At 34.0% G+C, this 18,906-nt stretch overlaps 1 protein-coding gene across 1 annotated transcript; it reads right to left on the bottom strand.

Annotated features, from left to right (window-relative positions):
• Positions 1-1,713: 1,713 nt before the first annotated feature.
• On the bottom strand, positions 1,714-16,992 carry LOC147393463 (adenine phosphoribosyltransferase 4-like). Its single transcript, XM_086456777.1, has 6 exons — positions 16,681-16,992; positions 16,434-16,544; positions 14,725-14,817; positions 12,122-12,271; positions 2,991-3,049; positions 1,714-2,035 (listed from the first exon to the last, which is right to left on the bottom strand). The coding sequence occupies exons 1-6, from the start codon at positions 16,760-16,762 to the stop codon at positions 1,982-1,984; spliced, it is 549 nt and encodes a 182-aa protein (XP_086312903.1). The 5' UTR covers positions 16,763-16,992; the 3' UTR covers positions 1,714-1,981.
• Between the last annotated feature and the right edge of the window lie 1,914 nt (positions 16,993-18,906).

Below are 18,906 nucleotides of genomic sequence, written 5' to 3' on the forward strand. Positions count from 1 at the left end.
CCAACAAAAAATCTCCAAAGAAGTTAGAATCAGAGACTTGGCCTCAAAGACAGAATAAAGGAAGTGACAAGACAGAATAAAGGGCGTGACAAGATTAAGGATTCCGATAAAATGGAGGGATGAGCAACAATTGTTTGTTTGGTGGATGGGAAATCTATGAGATAAGGTTGGTTGTTGAGATGGAAAGAGTCAAAAATAAATAAAAATTGGTGATAATTTCGAGGAGAGCAGAAAAATGATTGAAAACCTGATTATTTTACAATAATGGAGAATAGAGGTCAAATCAAGTTGATTCAAATTGAAGGAGGTATGATTGGAGCGCACATTAATTAATGCAAAGGAAGTTACGTTAGGTGCATGACTAAGATGCTCTAGCCACAATCATCAAAAATCCCAACTGTTCAATCATCAGTTAAAAAAGTCGAAAATATTTTCTAAAGAAAATAAATTTTCTACTCAACAAAATTTTAGATGCCAGTGGGTTTTCAAGATGATGGCATACCTTCCATACAACTTGAAAAAATAATTAGCTTACGACAAGGGTACCAAAATGAAAGCCACCATAGAATCATGATGAAAGTGAAAAAGAAAGAACAAATCGAAGTGAAAGCTACTATACAATGGACCACCATAGATAGCAGCACCAAAGCTCGTGTAACAACCCCAAATGCATATGAACTCAACTCTTTTCGACCACCTAACATATATGTGCTTTTGGTTCATTGGTCCCATCCATGCTTTTGATGTATCGGTTGGGTTCATGTCCAACATACACCACGATCTAACATTACTCATAAATTTTGAATCTTCCATTAGTTAACTATTGGGTCTTCCTTTCATGCGCATATCCAATAAATATGAAGAAATGGGACTACCATGATACTTAGGTCTATCAACAGGTGCATCAAACAGTCATGGATCTATTGGGCCAAAACAGTTCAGTTGGTGCTGGAGTCCGTTAACTATCCAGCCTCTACTAGCACAGTATCCTGATACTAACAGAAAAAGCTAAGAGAGTAGGTGAAAGTGAGGGCCCATGGACTAGGAGACCGATATCAGTACCTCTCCTACATGTGCGATTGCCTTGAACAACGGAAGAAAATGGACTTCGACCCCCGAAATTTGTTCCAATAATTTCAGATCTGGGTCGAAGAACTGGGTTTTATCTTTATTTTGTATGATCCAATCCCGACCTGATTCGATTGTTAACAGATTGGATCTGGATCAACTATAGAGATCAAATGTAAACCATATATGTGACAATGGTCCGGTCCAATTCTTATCCGGTTAATCTAGAGCAAGACCGATCCGGACCCAATCCACTGACAACCCTAGTCTCACCCCAATTACAGAGGAGCACAATTTGACCCACTACTTCAAGAATGCAACTTTGAGGTATAACCACCAAACCCATGAATGTATGATTCGGCCCTTAATGAACCTCCAAGAGAACCCTAACAAAACCAGAATAGTGAAAAGTACCTTTGATAGCTGCAAAGTATTGCTGCGCATCATAGATTTGTGTTCCAGCGCAGACAAAAAAAAATTGGGACCACTGTGCTTGGGCATGTAAAGACATTAACACACCAAGACAACAAAACTCTTCGATCAAGAACATTTCAGCATCACAATATAGGCCATGGCCCAGATTGATCTGCCAGGCCAAAATCACATTTGAGGTGACCGCTACTACATTCTCAGCTTCTCACTCGATATCTTAATCATGGGGTTTCAATCATTTTGGCTATAGTTTCTGGGTTTTATTCCAGAATTTGACAGCTCAAGAAAATAGTTAAATCTCAATTATCAGAACAATTTGTCTGCATAATAAAAGGAGAATCAAAATTTACTACAACATCTAAACATGAAAAAGTAAAAGCAGGTTTGAAGACAGTAGTAGTAGTACAACAGAATGGCCAATAATATACCCCTCTAAATGTACAACACCTGGATATAACAGAGATGTAACGTCATGTCACCATTAGTGAGATTCCACGAGTACATATAACGGCTTACCCTCTAACCGTTCCCGACCCTGCAAACTCACACACCACCGACTCATTATATTTCTTCCTTAGTTCGCAGTGACGCAGACAAAGTTCAAAATCTATGTTAACTATGAAAGGTGTAACATTTGGTGATAATTAACTGATGTATCCCAGATATCAAAACCAACTCAAATCTTAAAGATCAAGCATTCAAATATGATCCTAGAGTGGATTATTTCTGTTCAAAACATGGTTTTAAAACTCGTTTTGACGTATCGTCTCGTCCATGAACTAGACCGAGTCGTCTTGGACAAGTCTTCCGATACATTTGAGTCGTCTCTTTCAACAATGAGAAAAATGAACCAGGGTAGTAAATCTCGTCCGATACGTTTAACTTGTCTACCCATCTCGTTGGTAGACGATACCAAGACATATCAGACGAGTCATCTCAGTCTCAGGCGAGATTTAAAACCATGATTTCAAAATTCCCAACTTGTAATTTTTTTCATGCCTAGCTATATTAATGTACAAAGAATTTGTGTTACATATATGTTAATCCAAATTGTTTTTCTTTTACTCTATAATGAGTTGTGAATTAGTTCATGATTGTTCTACGATTTCTCACGATATCAGTGAATTTTTCCGAACATTGGGAATTATGGTACCACAAAAAAGAAAATCCGGTAAAAACATTAAGTAATGAGAAAAAACATTTATTTTATCATTTCTACCAAAAACAAAATAAACACAATCAATCAAACAACCGTCCTTCCAACATACTCAAAACAGGACAGGAAAAAACGAAAAAAAAAAAATGTACAGAACACACACACATAGTAAGGTTTACAAAAACATCCAATCACATCAAGTAATAATAAAAACATTTATTTTAATATTTCTATCAAAATACATAACCACAAATAATCAAATCACATCCTTCCAAATTCCAACATACTCATGGTCAAGGAAAAAAACAAACAGAAATGTACAGAATTCACGCACCTTTAGGTCGGGTAGTTCAATTACACATGCACATTCAACCACTTGGGCTCCTACTCGCTCTGAAAAGCAATAATTCACTGACTTGTTACAATCAAATCAGAGCATAATGAACTAAATCGGCCCAATTAATGTTCCCAATAACACATAATGAGAGCAAAATAGTAGAGCATCCACAATTTTGGGTTTTAAAACAGATGTCAAACTAAAATAGGAATCTAGATCACCCAAGTCTCACAATAAATACAAGCCAAATGGGTATGAACTCAAAACATTAAAAGAAAATATTAAATATGTGTGCAACTAAATAGATGGTAGTAACAGCACACAAATATAAAGAGGCATATGTAGTATTTACAAGGATCACCACCCAATTTACGCACCACAAACAATAGAAATTTTCATTGCCAGCTTGTTATAAAAGCCTATAATATATCAAATTTAAGCTCAAAACAGCCATTTCCCAGAAAATTCTAGATTTCAACCGAACTACCCCCTAAGAGACCCAAGTTATTCTTCCTAAGAACTGTTCATCCAGGATGCGCAATCAGCATATAAGCCAAACCTTCAGAAGCCAATTGGTAGCCTTGCTAAAATTACAAGAACCGTGCAACCTGCCCAAGAAAATAAAATTAGAGCCTAAAGCCCACAAACAAATGAGACCTGAGCTGGTCGGACAGCAGAGGACCAAGATATAAAGTACACACCATACAGACAATTGGCTATGCTGCAAAGAATCAGATGGCTCGTTGTCCTAAACCCAAAAAAGCTCAAATCTTTTTAAAACCTTATGTTTACCAAACATCATCCCTCTTGGACATCCCATAATTAGTCCTAAACCTCTCAAAACTCCACCAAAGACCCAAATTTCTCCACCAATACTAGATGAACCCTAATCCCTACAAATGGCCTTGAATAAGTTTAGAAAAACTATCTAAAGTCCAAACTCTCCCAAACACCTTCAATGTTCTATGGATTTAAACCATATTATAACTCACAAACCAAAGCAATGGACGGATTCTTCCCAAATCTAGGTGAGAGGTATTAAACCCATCCCAGACTCTGTGAATGTTTAAAATTGGAATATAAATAATCTGAAATCCAACCAATGGACCACCTCTATCTAAAACCTAGAAATTAATCCCAAAAATCTATCCAACCAATGGACCACCTCTATCTAAAACCTAGGAATTAATCCCAAAAATCTATGAATAACCCTCCTCACAAGGTGGGATCAGCTTGACCTTCCAGAATATGACAAGCACTTTGCCAAACAATCCCACCCCTCTAATAAACTTTGTCAGGCATAGCTGGCTGTATATTTTCCTCCACTCTTGGGTGTGTCATAATCAAAAGCACCCCCCACCACCAAAAATTCCCTACTCATTGTGACCTCAAAAAATCCTTAAAATGTCACCTTTTTCAGCTCCACACCTAGAAAACTTATTCAGTCCCCATGGTTAATCAAAAACCCTAAAAACCAACCTAAACTTTACACCAAAATCAGTCATAAAACCCTATGAAGTTTTGGAAGAAACATTGTAAGCATGAGCATTGCAGCTTGCTAAGCAAGGTGTAGCTCTCTAGATTTGACAAAACAAAACACCTCACCACCATTTGTGCCTTTACCAATTCTTGGAAGGCTCCAAGTGAGTAATTGCCTTACTTTTAAAGATAAATAAGATTAGATTTCTTTTTCTTGGATAATTTGCAATGTACCTTAATTGGGTTTATAAAAAGAATCTAGAGTAATATAAATCGAAACAAACTTTAGTAAGAAAACCTAATCTAATCTCATCTCATCAAATCTATATTAATCTTAATCAATATGATTTGGAGTATCTCAGTGCACTTCATTACAATGCATCATTTCTAATACTCATACCCATGGTGATCAACAATCAACGTGAGTTTGTTGAAATCAATCTGAAGTAGAGTCTCCAATGCCAAATACATGATGTTGAGACATTGAAATTCGCTAAGCCAAATGTGTATTGCTAAAGAGGTAACCTGAAAAGAAATGTATCCCAATATGTAGAAGGAATGATTAATGCATGACTTTGCTATATGGGATGGTGAAGAGCTTTTATAGGACCTTTGACTTATACGAAAAAAAATTCTCACCAACTTACCATTTTTTTCATATACATGTTTATGATGCAAATTAATGGCAAATATCCTAGATGGAACCAATAGAGACTCATATCGCATGAACAAAACGACGTTTTCAAGTATTATTTGGTAGATCATTACTCTATTCAAATTAGGGGAAGTTGAGAATAAAATCTCAACGTTAGTTGCGTTGAAGATTTGGGGATGAAATATGTCCCCGTGGAGATATCTCATTAAAGGAAAAATATGGGTTGTGGGAATTCGGATTGGGAAAGTGATTCCTCTAAAAATTCTAAAGAAAGTCTTATCTAGAAAGGCATTCTAAAATCTAAATAAGAGATCTCAAAAAGCATCAAATTTCAGGCCAACAAATGATACACAATCCGTTTTGGGGAAGACTTGTGGTTTGTCCCTTCTAAAAGTTGCTTACCCAATTTTATAGTCTTTCTCACAAAAAGGAATGTTTCGTGCAAGACTTTGCTATATCTATCAAGACACACTAACAATGAATTGCCATCCAACGTCTTTTGTCTTGAGGTTGAAGATTCCTTCCAAGAAAAAAATTTCAAGAGGACTACATCTTTTAAGACGATTCTCACGATTGACCATCTAAGACCAAGAGAAATTGTCAATTTTTGTCATGTGCACAAGTGGATAATGTGTGAAACATTTGGTTATCTATCGCCCTTTTGCTAAAGCTATTTGGAGATCCTTTTTTTTTCAATTTGGTAAACCATTGTTTGTATATGCTCTTGAATTCCATCAATGCCGACATTTTCCCATCCTTCATGAGGGCACATTCTCTAGAGATTGCCCTTGTTCACCATTTTTTGGAGCATGTGGAAAGAAAAAAAATTGAAAAAATTTAACAAAAAGAAAGATGATGAGCAAAGTATTAACATTAAAGCAATCTTGTTTATTTGGTCTTTTCTTTTCAATTTATGAAGGGTTTTTTTTTAGGATGTAATTTCCAAATGTAATCTTATCATTAGAAAAGAATCTTCGCCATTATTGTACTTTTTTATAATTTTCCTATGAAGATCATCTCGACCTTTAGGGCATTTGGTTTCTTGTGGGTGGGTGTTATTCTTTGAAAAACATTTTCCTTAATCCTTACTAATTTAGTAAGATTTTAACTCTTACTCAGGGTCCTTGAGCTTAAATGGATTACCACATCGGCAATCCAACAACACAACCCTCTAGATTTCATGGAAAACTCATATCCAAAAAGAAAAAAAATTTAAAAAACAATTTTGAGGGGGCTTGATCCAAGGTTTTGAAAATGGACCGCTACCACACTTCCACAAAACTCCCAAATTCAAGATTAAAATACAATGGTGAATTTTAAAAAAAAAAACGAAATTCAAAGAATTTTGTCCTCTACAACCCTAGGTCATTAGGTCATGTTTTTTAATACCACAAGGTGAGCTCAATGACCCTTAGTAAGAGTTGAAATCTTACTAAGTTAGTAAGGCTAGTCAGACTCTTATCTTTTCTTCTCAACAAATTGTATATTTATCAAAAAATATTCTACTTCACTAAATGTGAGGAATGTAAAATTTGTTAAAGAATTGAGAAAAAAATAGCAATGACAAAAGATGAATTCAAATATAGAAGGTTTTCTCGAAGATCGCAAGGCAATTTTTCAATACATAAATAATAGAACAATAAGGATCACTTCAAAGAATATGAGAAACAATTCAGTAATTCAGTGGATAGTTCAAAATAATATGAAAGATTTTTCCAAACAAAGAAACAGTCAAGGAACGTGGAGAATCTTTCCAAGAGAAGAATTTGTTCTAATTGTACAAAAAAATTATGACAAGCAATGAACCAAGAGAATTTGTTGTTCCAATAAAGAAGAGACTACACTTAAAAATACCTTTAACAGATTGAATGAACTATGTATAAATTAAACCGAGGGACCAAGTGCATAACTTTCACAATATAGGATTATGTGAGCTGGCAGGATTTGTGTTGTGCAGGAATCCAAACTCAAAGGTTAGAATGTATCTTGGGGAATCTATTTTAAACATAAGGAATCAATGAATAAAAACTCAAACAGCTTTAGAACATGCAAAGTAAATATCTTCACAAGCTTTTTTTTCACATCAATTCATAAATCTATGTTCAATTTTTTTTTTTTTAAGATAGTAACAAGCATAATTTTAAAATTTGTATTCTTAAATATGAAAATCAGGATAGATTGATACAAACTAATAGAAACTTGGTTCACAAAAATAAGGGAAATTTTCAAATATTTGTGGTAAATAAATGACAACTTGATAAGTGTGAAAATTATTTTTCTCAACTTTGCATGCCATGTAATGTATAAAGGTATGTCGTCATCAATTATACAAATTTTGAATTAGAAATATAGTCATTACAGGACAAAAGATTCGTAACAATAACTTTCATGGAAAGATCAATCCAACTTCAATTTTTCTACAACATGCATTCTTCAACAGCACATAAACCTTATCGCAAGATTTGAGGCCAATTAAACAAATCATCTTCCTCTATTCAAGTTTGTCGAAATCCATGTCTAATGTAAATTCAAGAGTGTTTGTATTCTCTCTCACAATCTCAATCGAGCCTTCCACTCGTTTTATTTAGAACCTGCAATTTGCACGTTTGATAAATGCATAAATTACTATTATTTACCCCCAATTTATGGTGATTAATTAATGTTAATTTGATTAATATTGACTAACTAATTGAATTTTCATTTTTGCAAGTGTTAGAGATTCAAAATGAGAGAAAAATGTTAAAGAGGATTTTTTGTGAAGAAGACATCCAAAAGGGTGGAGGAACAATTATGGGACAAGTTAAAGGAAGGGCTTAAAAAGGAAAAAAGAAGTTTGCAAAAAGTGAAAATCACTACAAATGCTCTTACATGTCACACAGTCTCTCCTTCTATTTTGTCTAATTCTAAAAGATCTCATATATCTCCCCCATATATTTTTATCTATATTTCTATTTCACTCCCTTTTCTTCACATGTTATATTTTTATTATTCCCAACAAGCATCTATTGATATATCTTCAACCTCTGTTCCTCAACCCTCTGCTCCCAAGACCATAGTTACGGATTTTGAGTCTCAAGACAACATTAATACTCAGCTCAATCAAATCCTCAAGAAGTTGTCAGGTCTACCCTCTCTTTTATTTTCCCCCACCGCAATCATGGCCAATATAGGTAAATCTACTTGTTTAGCTGCTCAATCCCCTTCATCTTGGGTTATTGATTCAAGAGCTAGTACTCACATGTCGGGTATCTCTTCAATCTTTTTTAATTTTCGCTCCTCTAAATCTCATATTGTTTTAGCTGATGGTTCTTCTCGACTGATGCTTGAAACTATTGATTTCCATCCAACCAATTCTATGACACTTACTTCTGGCTTATTTGTTCCTAAGTTTTCATTTTATCTTCTTTCATTGAGTCAACTAACAAAACCATTACACTGTTCTTAAACATTTTCTCCTACCTCTTGTATTTTTAAGGACCTTAAGATGAAGAAAGTGATTGGTTCGGGACATGAGCATAATGAACTATATTTTCTAGACCATGATGAGCCAATTCCTACTTTGAGTGTTGCAATTTCTTCTCTACAAAGGCATTATCACTTGGGTCACCTGTCATTGTAGAAGTTACGTTAAGTTGTTCCCACGTCAAGTCTTATTTCAATTTTGGAATGTGAGGTTTGTCAGTTAAGCAAGTATCACTGTAATAGTTTCCCCCCTAATTTAGAGAGCCGTTAATTAAGTCTTTTTGATGTAGTCCATTCAAACATTTAGGGTCCTACAAAGATAGAGAGTTCTTCTGATTTTTCTTATGTTGTCCTTTTTGTGGACGATTATTCTCGAATGACTAGGCTATTTTTAATGAAGGATCATACTGAACTACCCAAAATCTTTTTAGCATTATACAATGAAGCATTTGTTCAATTTGAACGACATGTTGAAAAACTTCGTTCTGACAATGCCTTTGAGTACACCCAAAACTGTATATTTGATTTTTACAGAGACCATAGTATTATCCATCAAACTACTTGCCCATACACTTCCCAACATAATAGTATTGCCAAGCGTAAGCTTCGTCAACTTTTGGGTGTCACTTGCACCTTATTGTTCAACATGTATTGTACATTCTCAAATCGGGCAAATGTAATTCTTACTGCTTGTTCCCTTATTAATAGAGTTCCAACACCTGTCTTGGGTAGTCAAACTTCTTTTTCCTTGTTATATCCTAAAAGATGCCAAGCCCTTCCTTATTGTCCCACGTGTCTTTGGGTATGTTTTTTCGTCCACATTCTTCGGACTGGTTTTGATAGGTTGTCTCCTCGTGTTGTTAAGTGTCTTCTTGGGTTACTCTAGAATTCTAAATGGGCTATCGCTGTTATGATCATGTAAGACAGCATTATTATATGAGTGTTGATGTTACTTTTTTTGAGTTCACTCCCTTCTTTACTTCGAGTCACCAATTTTATTCTGATCTTGTCTCTTCTTTTTAACGAGAGTTAATTATGCTTACAATTCCTCTTCCAGTGTCCTCTCCATATTTACAGGTTAATTAGCACTCATCATCACCTATTCGTATCATATGATCCAACCGCAACCACATCATCACTCGTCTCTCCTGAGGATCTTCCTGCACCATCACTTGACTCTTGAGGACCTCTCACCTCCCACAACTCCCTCATCCTCTATGTTACCTATTACATTGCGAAAAGGTATTCGTTCTTGCACTAAGCATCCTATATAAAATTATGTCTTTCCATCACCTTTCATCTACTTTTCACTCATTTGCATTTTCGTTGTCTATTGTTTTTGTCCTAGATCTTATTATCAGGCTCTTAACTTCTTCTAGATGGAAACCTGTTATGAGCATGGGAACTCACTCTACTTACTTTTCGAAAACCATTGTTAGTTGTCGGTGGGTGTACACAATGAAATATCAACCGGATGAATCTATTAATTGATTGATGACTAAAGAGTACAATCAAACTTATGGGTGGATTATTGAGAGATTTTTTCACATATTGCTAGACTAACTCCATTAGAATTCTTTTGTCTATCGCAGTAAGTTCTAATTGACCACTACACTCAAAAATACATTTCTTCATAACACTTTACAGGAGGAAAGGTATATGGATCAGCCCCTAAGTTATGTTGTTGAAGGGAAAGAACATATGGTGTGTAAGTTGAAGAAAGCGTTGTATGGGTTGAAATAGTCTCCGCTTGCTTGATTTGACAAATTTAACTCTATGGTGTTTTGGTATGGGTTTTAATGTTATACCTATCATCATTCAATATTTACTAGTCATTCCACCTCAGGCACTATTATTCTTATCGTCTATGTGGAAGACATCATTGTCATTGGCAGTGACTCTGCTGGTAGTGCTTAGCTAAAGACTCATTTAGGTATTCAATTCCACACAAAGGACTTACACCTTCTTCGTTACTTCCTTGGGACTGAGGTTGCACGCTCCAAGGAAGGTTTCACGTTGTGCCAACGCAATTACGTGTTAGACTTATTATCTGAAATGGGCACTTTAGGATCTCGTCCAGTTGATACTCCCATGGATCCTTCTATCAAGCTTGATGCTGAACAACCACGAAAAGTTTTTTAGGACATTGGGAGATACAGACGGTTGGTCGGCAAGCTCATCTATCTTACAATTACTCGTCCTGAAATTACTTATGTTGTGGGAGTGATCGATCAATTTACGCATGCCCCTCAATAGCCTCATTGGGAAGAAGTTTGTTGTATTCTACACTTTCTGAAGAGTTCTCTTGGAAAGGGTCTCTTATACCGTCCTTCCTATTCCTTGACTATTTCTGGATATTTTGCTAACTGGGCAGGGAGTCGTTCTAATCGTCAGTCCACCTATGGTTATTGCACATTTGTTTGTGGAAATCTTGTTACTTGGTGTAATAAAAAACAAAACGTGGTGACCCGTTCTAGTGATGAAGTTGAGTATCATGCAATGGCCCACACTGCTTCTAAGATGTTGTGGGTACATTCTCTTCTTGGCAACATGGGTGTGATGCTACATTAACCATGCAAATGTATTGTGACTACTAGGTGAACATCTTTATCGCTAACAACCCTGTAATTTTATTCAATAATTTTGATGGACCCGTCTTTGGAGATTATTGGCTAAAATCCTAACTAGGGCTAAAGGGTGAAACTCGAATATTGCAATTTTATTATCGATCAAAAATGGTGGATTAACTTTTATATTTTTTTGAATTGATCTAAGGTGAGTTAATTTTTTTTTTTTTTAATTCCATATCTATGAATTTTTTTTTAGTTTTTGTTTATGAACATCACATTGAATGCTTGGATATTTTCCTTAATTCATTGTGGATGAATGTTACATTATAGCTTATATAATCATTGTCGTATGTGAATCTACTACACGTGGCAACCTTAGATTTTTCAAAATATTTTAGAAAATAAATTTTTGATTTAATTGTTTTATCATCCAATTAGGGAGAATCTTTATTCGAAACTAAAAGAGAATACAAAGTTAATCAAAAATAAAATTGTGCTTTTTTAATAGATCCCCGATGCCTTAGCATTTTTAAATTCTCGTTTTAAATCTTTTAATTTTTACTCCACACAAAAGTGGGGAAAATTATTCATTTTCATAGTTCAGGTTAATTTTCTTTGACCTCACACATGTTTTGGTGTACTTTTTACACAATCCTCGTGGACCAACCTCAGACTCCAGAGATTTTATTAATTGTTACAACTTGCACTTGGGGTATTTATCTACACTATTTTAATCGTCACAATGTTCCTTGGAAACCCTGGTTTTTTATTAATTCAAGAGTTCATATCCACTCTCACCACCTCAACCTACATCCTCTTTATGCTCTTTTACAACCTTCAACTAGCATTTTCCTATGATCACAAGTATAACGAAACTTTGGGATTCATGAATTCTTCTTCTTTATTAGAGCAACTTTATAATAAATAACTAACTGCCAATTATAAAAACTTAGAAAACTTACCAAGCAATTTTATTGCAGCACAGAGGGTACCTCCGGTAGCCACCAAATCATCAACTACCAAGACACGCTCGCCGGGTTCTACTGCTCCAATGTGCATTTCAAGACAATCTTTTCCATATTCCAAGACATACTCTTCAGAAATGACTTTCCCTGTGATTATGGCATGATATTAAATCAATCACCACAACAAAAAAAAATCTATGTACACCCTACAATTGAAATTACTAACATATGGTAGAAAAACAAAATAAGGAGTAACAAATAAGAATGATTTATATTGGAATAAAATTTGTAGGGAAATTAAGGAGGTTGAGCATATCTATTAAAGCATCAATTGAAGCAAACATCATTAAAGCACAATGTTTATTCATATTCACAACAATCATGGCAACAAAGTTTTACACTAAATCGAGCAAGCATGCAACAATGTTCATCAAAACTTGCTCACATCTTTGAAACCTACTTTGGAATGTGAAGAACGAGCATCGACTTTATGGAAAATCACCACAAAGTATGTCGTTGCAGATTAATTGGAATATAAAATCCATAGATCAAATCTTGTAAGTGAAATAATTTAACTTTTACAAGTGTTGACCAACTAAGTCCTTTCTAACGATCAATACCACTATTCGAAAATTTTCAAAAATCCCAAAACCACCCTTTAAGAGAATTGACAATGTGGAGAACACAGATCTTTTGGTAGTTTGAAGTCCAAACTTCCATCTTATTCATTTCTACAAAAAGGCCCGAATTTCCTTCCAAAGCCAAGGTCCCTTTTCTTATTAAAGGTGAAATTTGACTTTATTCAAATTTTAAAGGGCATTTTGAGAAAAATCAAAATCAAAATTTCAACGATAAATTCATTCAAAAAAAGGCACGTCGACTCGTGATCGGAACCGTCAAGGGGGGTAACGTAAACTTGCATTTTGCAGGGGGAAACCTACTATCACCAATTTAATAGGGGTTTTACTAAATTTTTTTTCTATGGGTGTAAAAATGACTAATCCACTTGCATTTAAAACCTGTGAAGAACTCATTCTTTTAGTTGGTGAAGTGAATTTTCTTTGATTAGACTAAGTGTTTGTGATGTGAGCTCATTTCTAATCAGATTTTTATTTTTGCTGCATCCTACGTGTTTCATGTACGAAGATTTATATGACATAAAAAAAAATTGATCAACGAGTTTGGGGATCTTGATGTAAGCACTTGCTAAGGTTCCCTTTTTTCCTTCATTTACAACTATATCTAGAACTCTTTTGTTTTTTTTTTTTTTTTTTTTTTAATTGTTTTGTTCTTATTTTGTTTTGTTGGAAAATGTAAGAGTTGGTAAAAAATAAGCGGTGGAGGAAATAGAAAGGATCCAACATGAATGCACTGGTCTGAAGTTGAAGCCTGAAGGACCCAACACATGATTTAAAAAAGTGAGTCCATGTTTTAGGGTACAAGAGATTTTACGAGACAATTAGTTGTTGAAGGAAGAGAAAAGAAAATTTACTATGGCACCTCAACAAAAGATGTATACTTTGCACTAGATTCGAAAAACAGGAGTAAGGATTACGAGGCATCAAGGCCATTTCATCCAAAATTAGGGGACAAAGGGATATGCATGGTTTTAAATCTAGTATTTTGTCCCATCTCGTCCCCCACAGATAACGAGTTGACTCACCCAATTCCTCTCATCTCAAATGAGATAAACCATTAAACTCGATTATAATTACTTATTAACCAATATTTATAGTCAAATAACCATTAATCTTTTTATAAAATAAGTAGATTAGAAGATACTTGATCACTATCATATTTCACTAAGAAAATGAATGTTTAATTGTTACCAAAAAAATGCAAAAAAAAAAAAAACCAGTTGGCTCAACCATGTTTTATTGTCTCAGACGATATTTTCAAAATAGCAGACAAGTCATATTGGATCTGGGACGAATCAATGTGAAAGACAATTGACATTAACCATCCCACGCCCGAGTCATCTCAATCTCAAATGATTTTTCAAATGGATAGGTTTGATGTCATTGATTATGACACCATACAAGAATGCACAACAATGGAATCATTATTTCGTGCATCTCCCTATCACAAGTAAGCATTGGAATCAAGTATGTATGATCTTAGAAGATTCTCCTTTTGAAAATGGGTGGCATTAAACATTTGCAGTAGCTCTTCTTTTGTAAATATGACATGCACAATTAGTACATCATCATCATCAAGGCCCCATCCCAAGGAATTGGGGTCTGATAAACGAATCTTGTTCCTCCATTACAATTTACCCAAAATCACTTCTTTTATTATTGAAAGTTCGTTCATGCCCTCTTTCGCTATCTCAATTCCATATTCTTTCTAGGTCTTTCTCTTGCTCTTTAGAGCCTAAAATTTTCAATTTGTCCAAAGGCCTACATGCAAACATTAATTATAACCCTCAACCAAGTACGAGATGCGTATCAATGGTGTATCCACTATCCACAAAGCTAACAAGAATGGGATGATATAACAGAATGCATAGAAAAAATGTCTTCCAAGTATCAAATAAAAGAAAGTAAGATGTACGCATTAACTCGTGAATCATGCATCTACGACAAAGGGATGAAAAATACCTGGCAACTTTCTAGGTTTTCTCAATGGAACAAACTTTGCACCAATGGCCAACGCAATGGGAGGACCAAATATAAAGCCCCGCGCTTCAATTCCTACGAAAATCAAAACAATCCCAATTTTTAAGAACTTAACTCTTTGAATATCATTGAATAAAAAATATAATATACCAAACAAAGTCAAAGAAGACAAAGAAAATCAGTAACAGAAATGATAACAAAAAAATAAAAAGTTTTAAGAAGTTCAGAAAATAAGAACTATCAAAAGTAATAGAATAAATACACCAACATCTACAGGTAGTACATGAAATAAGAACCTCCCTTCATATTTCTAAGAGAATGCATAAAATATAACACCTAAAGTTCCTAAACAAATCAATGCATCCTTGAAAGTTGGAACAAGATAATGTAACATAATATTTTCATGACAATTGTCTTTGTGCAGACATACTTTCATGATAATTAATAAATTGGGATGGAACTTCGCTCGCTCTATTTCACATCATATATCACAAATTATATATGTTGGTGGCACCACTATCCCAGTCAAGTGGGATCATGCGGCTGCTCGATTCAATAATTGTTCCCACATCCTCCATTGTTTTTATTCCAAGATAAGGTTTCATTTGAGATCCAAGTATTATTTTAATAAGCATTTCTTGATCCCATTAAAGATACACCATGATGGTCAGCTGAAAGAATTTATATGACAATAAGTTGCAAACCATAATCTCACCCCAAAAGAGACTAGGAATCAAGAACATGTGATCCTAAGTCAAACTTAGCTAATAAAAATATCAGTAAATTAAAGCAAAAAACAGTTGATGCTTTTAGTAAAAGCAGAGTGTCTAATTTTACAATAACCCAAAACTCTACATGATAAATTAAGAAAAGTATGGAGATCTCACGGTTCATATCAGAGAATATAAAAACAGGATCCATTTTGTTGACGAAAAATAGTTGGCTTAAGGCAAGGATGATGACAATACAGTGATCGTGATCATATTTCCATCAACGACCAAATTACAAAGTTAGAGATTGCACCTTATCTATTTGTTATTCAATTGGTTGGAAAATTGAATAACATGCACTCATATTGCAACTTTGCACTTTCTCTATAATTTCCTCAAATTTACAGAAAACCCATTATCACCACACAACAAACAGTGATCTTTAGGACGGTTCCATCAAAATCAGTGAATATTGACCATTAAAAGCACCAATTAAAGCAAAAGTTATAAAACCTTTTTATGGTAAACCTCTCAATAATAACTTTTAGAACAATAATTCACCACATCAAGCACTTCACAGAGAGTCTCACACTAGCAAAATATAAACAGGATCCAAAAGGGGAAAAGAAAGGGCGGACCGACACTGAATCCAACCAAAAAACTGTAGAAAACTTAATTTGCATCAAGTGGGGCCATTTTTACAAGGTGGGTATCCATCAAACCCACCACCCACCAAGCAAATAGAAGCAAAGAACAGTTCCCTGCAAAAGAGTGGCACTGAAACCGTTCGAAAATTTCGTAAATAATACTTGATAACACATCCCACTAACAGAAATGCTAGTCAACTACAATCACTCAAAACAGCCATAAAAAATTATTTAATAATAAATAAATAAATAAAAAGGTCTAAAAAAGACGAGGATCCACTAGTAATTTTTTAAAAAGATAGTTTTTTTTGTTTTTTGTTTTTTGTTTTCTTACCTGCGACGACCGATATGTTTTTTCCTTTGTATCGCTCGACGAACAAATCAATGGTGTTCTTGAAGGATTTAGGGTCGAGAAGAAGAGTAGTGATGTCTTGAAACATGATTCCTGCAAATATTATTAGCAAGAAAAGATTTTTTTAGAACTAATAAAGATTTAAACTTAGAAAAGATTAGAACTAATAACGATCGAAAGTTAATATTTAGTCAAGATTATTAATGGAGGAAGAATGGAGAGAGAGAACCTGGTTTAGGGAAATTAGGAACAACTCGAATTTTAGTTTTGATTTCTTGGATACGAGGATCCTCACACTTGCATGCCGACATTGTAGATTTAACAAAGAAGGAACTTATCTCACTCTCTCTTGCTCTCCTTCTCTAGCTTTTGCTCTGTTCGTTCCAGATAAAAAGCGCTGTTACAGAGAATTTGAGACAACAATGGAGAGAGAGAGTGAAGGTTATTTATAGAGAGAGTGAAGAGATTTGGTGAGAGCTCTCTGATCGAAAAAGAGAAATAGAAAGAGAAAGAGAGAGGAGAGAGAAAGGGAAATTAAATCGCCTCGATAAGTAAAAGAGAGAGAGATCTGAGATCATGAGTTTGGATTTAGGCGCGCTTCTTTGAGGATTAAGAAGACGAATACACCCTCGCTTTTTCCAATAATGTCGAATACATCCCATCCCGTTCATCATTTTAAAAGAGAGATTTTATTGTCACACCACTACCAAAGAATTTGACCACATCTTGGTGTGGCGTTATCATCTAACTCGATTTATAATTATAAGGAAAAATTATTTGAAGGACCTTGGTGGAGAGATTTATTTCTAAATAATCCCTAAGTTTTGGACAATAACTTGAAAGAACATTTAATAAACTTTTTATATCTTAACAGTCCCTCGTTATTGGTGAAATCACCATTATTTATCGTCGAGTTCGACAATAAATAAAAAATGGTGAACTCAACACTAGTAAAACCCATCTATTTTTTATTTTCTAGTTTTTTTTTTAATAAAATACATGAAAAGATCAACTAAAAACTTGAGTTAACGACTTGTTTAGATGATTTCAAATCAAAATAGTCATTCTTGATCAATTTTCATCCAAAAACTAATAAAGAATATGAAAAATCCTTTTTTTTTACATACATCTTCAAGATATTTGAAAAAATCCTTGAAAATGACTTCTTTTTCTTCCTTCTTAAATCCTTTTCGACAGAATGAAATCTCCGAAACACGATTGAAATGCCAAAAATTCAATTTTTGGATGAGATGAGATCGAACGGTCAGAGCATTCAATCGTGAGAAATGTGGAGAGATGAGGTCTAGGGAATTTTAAGAAAAGAAAAGAAAATTTTACTAAATGGACTATTTAGTAAGATATCGCCTAAAACCTAGGGACTATTTAGTAAAAAGTCCTTCTGTTAGGATCCTTTAACTAATTTTTCCTAATTATAAAAAGGTTGCATGGAACAAAGGATCATTTAGAAACTATCCTCATTTAGATTATCTAGACCCTACTTTGGATCAAATGACACTTCAACTCTCCATATTTCATTATCTACATTAAGTTTGAAAAATAAAATTATCACTTGATTTTGATTTTGAATATGGACAAATTCTAAACTCTCAAATTTAAATTCAATAGTGAAAAATTGTATTATTATTATATTTTTAAGTTCATAAACATTCAATTCGTATAAATAGACTAGGATGACTATGGTGTTCGTTGAGTTTGCTCGTGCCTACGACACAATCATCTTCTTTGGGATTAAGGGGGTAAAAGAAGAAAGACAATAAAGTTGAAGGGTATTATTGAAAAAAAGGTAGAAGAAAAAAAGTCAATAAAATTACAGGGGTATTTGTGAAAAAAGAGAAAAGAAAAATAATAAAGTTGAAACTATTCCTCGAGATGTGTGTGAAATTGAATTTGAACCAATCTTTTATAAGAAATAAATATTGGGAAAGACAATCTTTGAGTTTTAGACTTTTAGATTTTGCCCGTGCTTGTAAACATGGGCATCATCTTTTAGGGTAAGGGTGTAGAATAGGAAATATAATAAAGTTGGAGGGGTATCATTAAAAAAAAAATTGTAAAAAAGAAATAAAATAAAGTTGGAGGATTGTTTTTTTTAAGATGTAAAATAGAAAAGACAAGAAAATTCAAAAGATAATATTAGAAAGAGAGAAAAAATGAAAGACAATAAAGTGAAAAAATGTCATCGTAAAGAGATAAAATCTCAACCCCCTCTTTATAGGAGAATAATGGGAATAGGATCCATCGTTGTTTTTTATTATATAGATAGTACTTTGATTAATATAACTCAATCTCTATTCTTATTAAAATAATAATAATTTTTTTTATAAAATAAGATAGAATGAAAAATGCTCAATTGCAAAATTAGATTTTCATTTAGGTAATAAAAATAGTTAAAACCAATGAGCGTTGGGCGCAACGGCCAAGGCGTCCCTCTTAA

The sequence above is a fragment of the Akebia trifoliata genome, chromosome 10 (assembly GCF_017979445.1).
Source record: "Akebia trifoliata isolate Shusen 1 chromosome 10, ASM1797944v1, whole genome shotgun sequence".
NCBI classification, from domain to species: Eukaryota; Viridiplantae; Streptophyta; class Magnoliopsida; order Ranunculales; family Lardizabalaceae; genus Akebia; species Akebia trifoliata.

What these genes read in the sequence shown, in the direction of transcription:
- LOC147393463 (XM_086456777.1), bottom strand. Translation starts at nt 16,762, where the DNA reads ATGTCGGCATGCAAGTGTGAGGATCCTCGTATCCAAGAAATCAAAACT. An exon ending in TCCTAATTTCCCTAAACCAG is followed by an intron (nt 16,545 to 16,680) that starts GTTCTCTCTCTC and finishes TAATATTTGCAG; the next exon opens with GAATCATGTTTCAAGACATC. An exon ending in AAACATATCGGTCGTCGCAG is followed by an intron (nt 14,818 to 16,433) that starts GTAAGAAAACAA and finishes TGATTTTCGTAG; the next exon opens with GAATTGAAGCGCGGGGCTTT.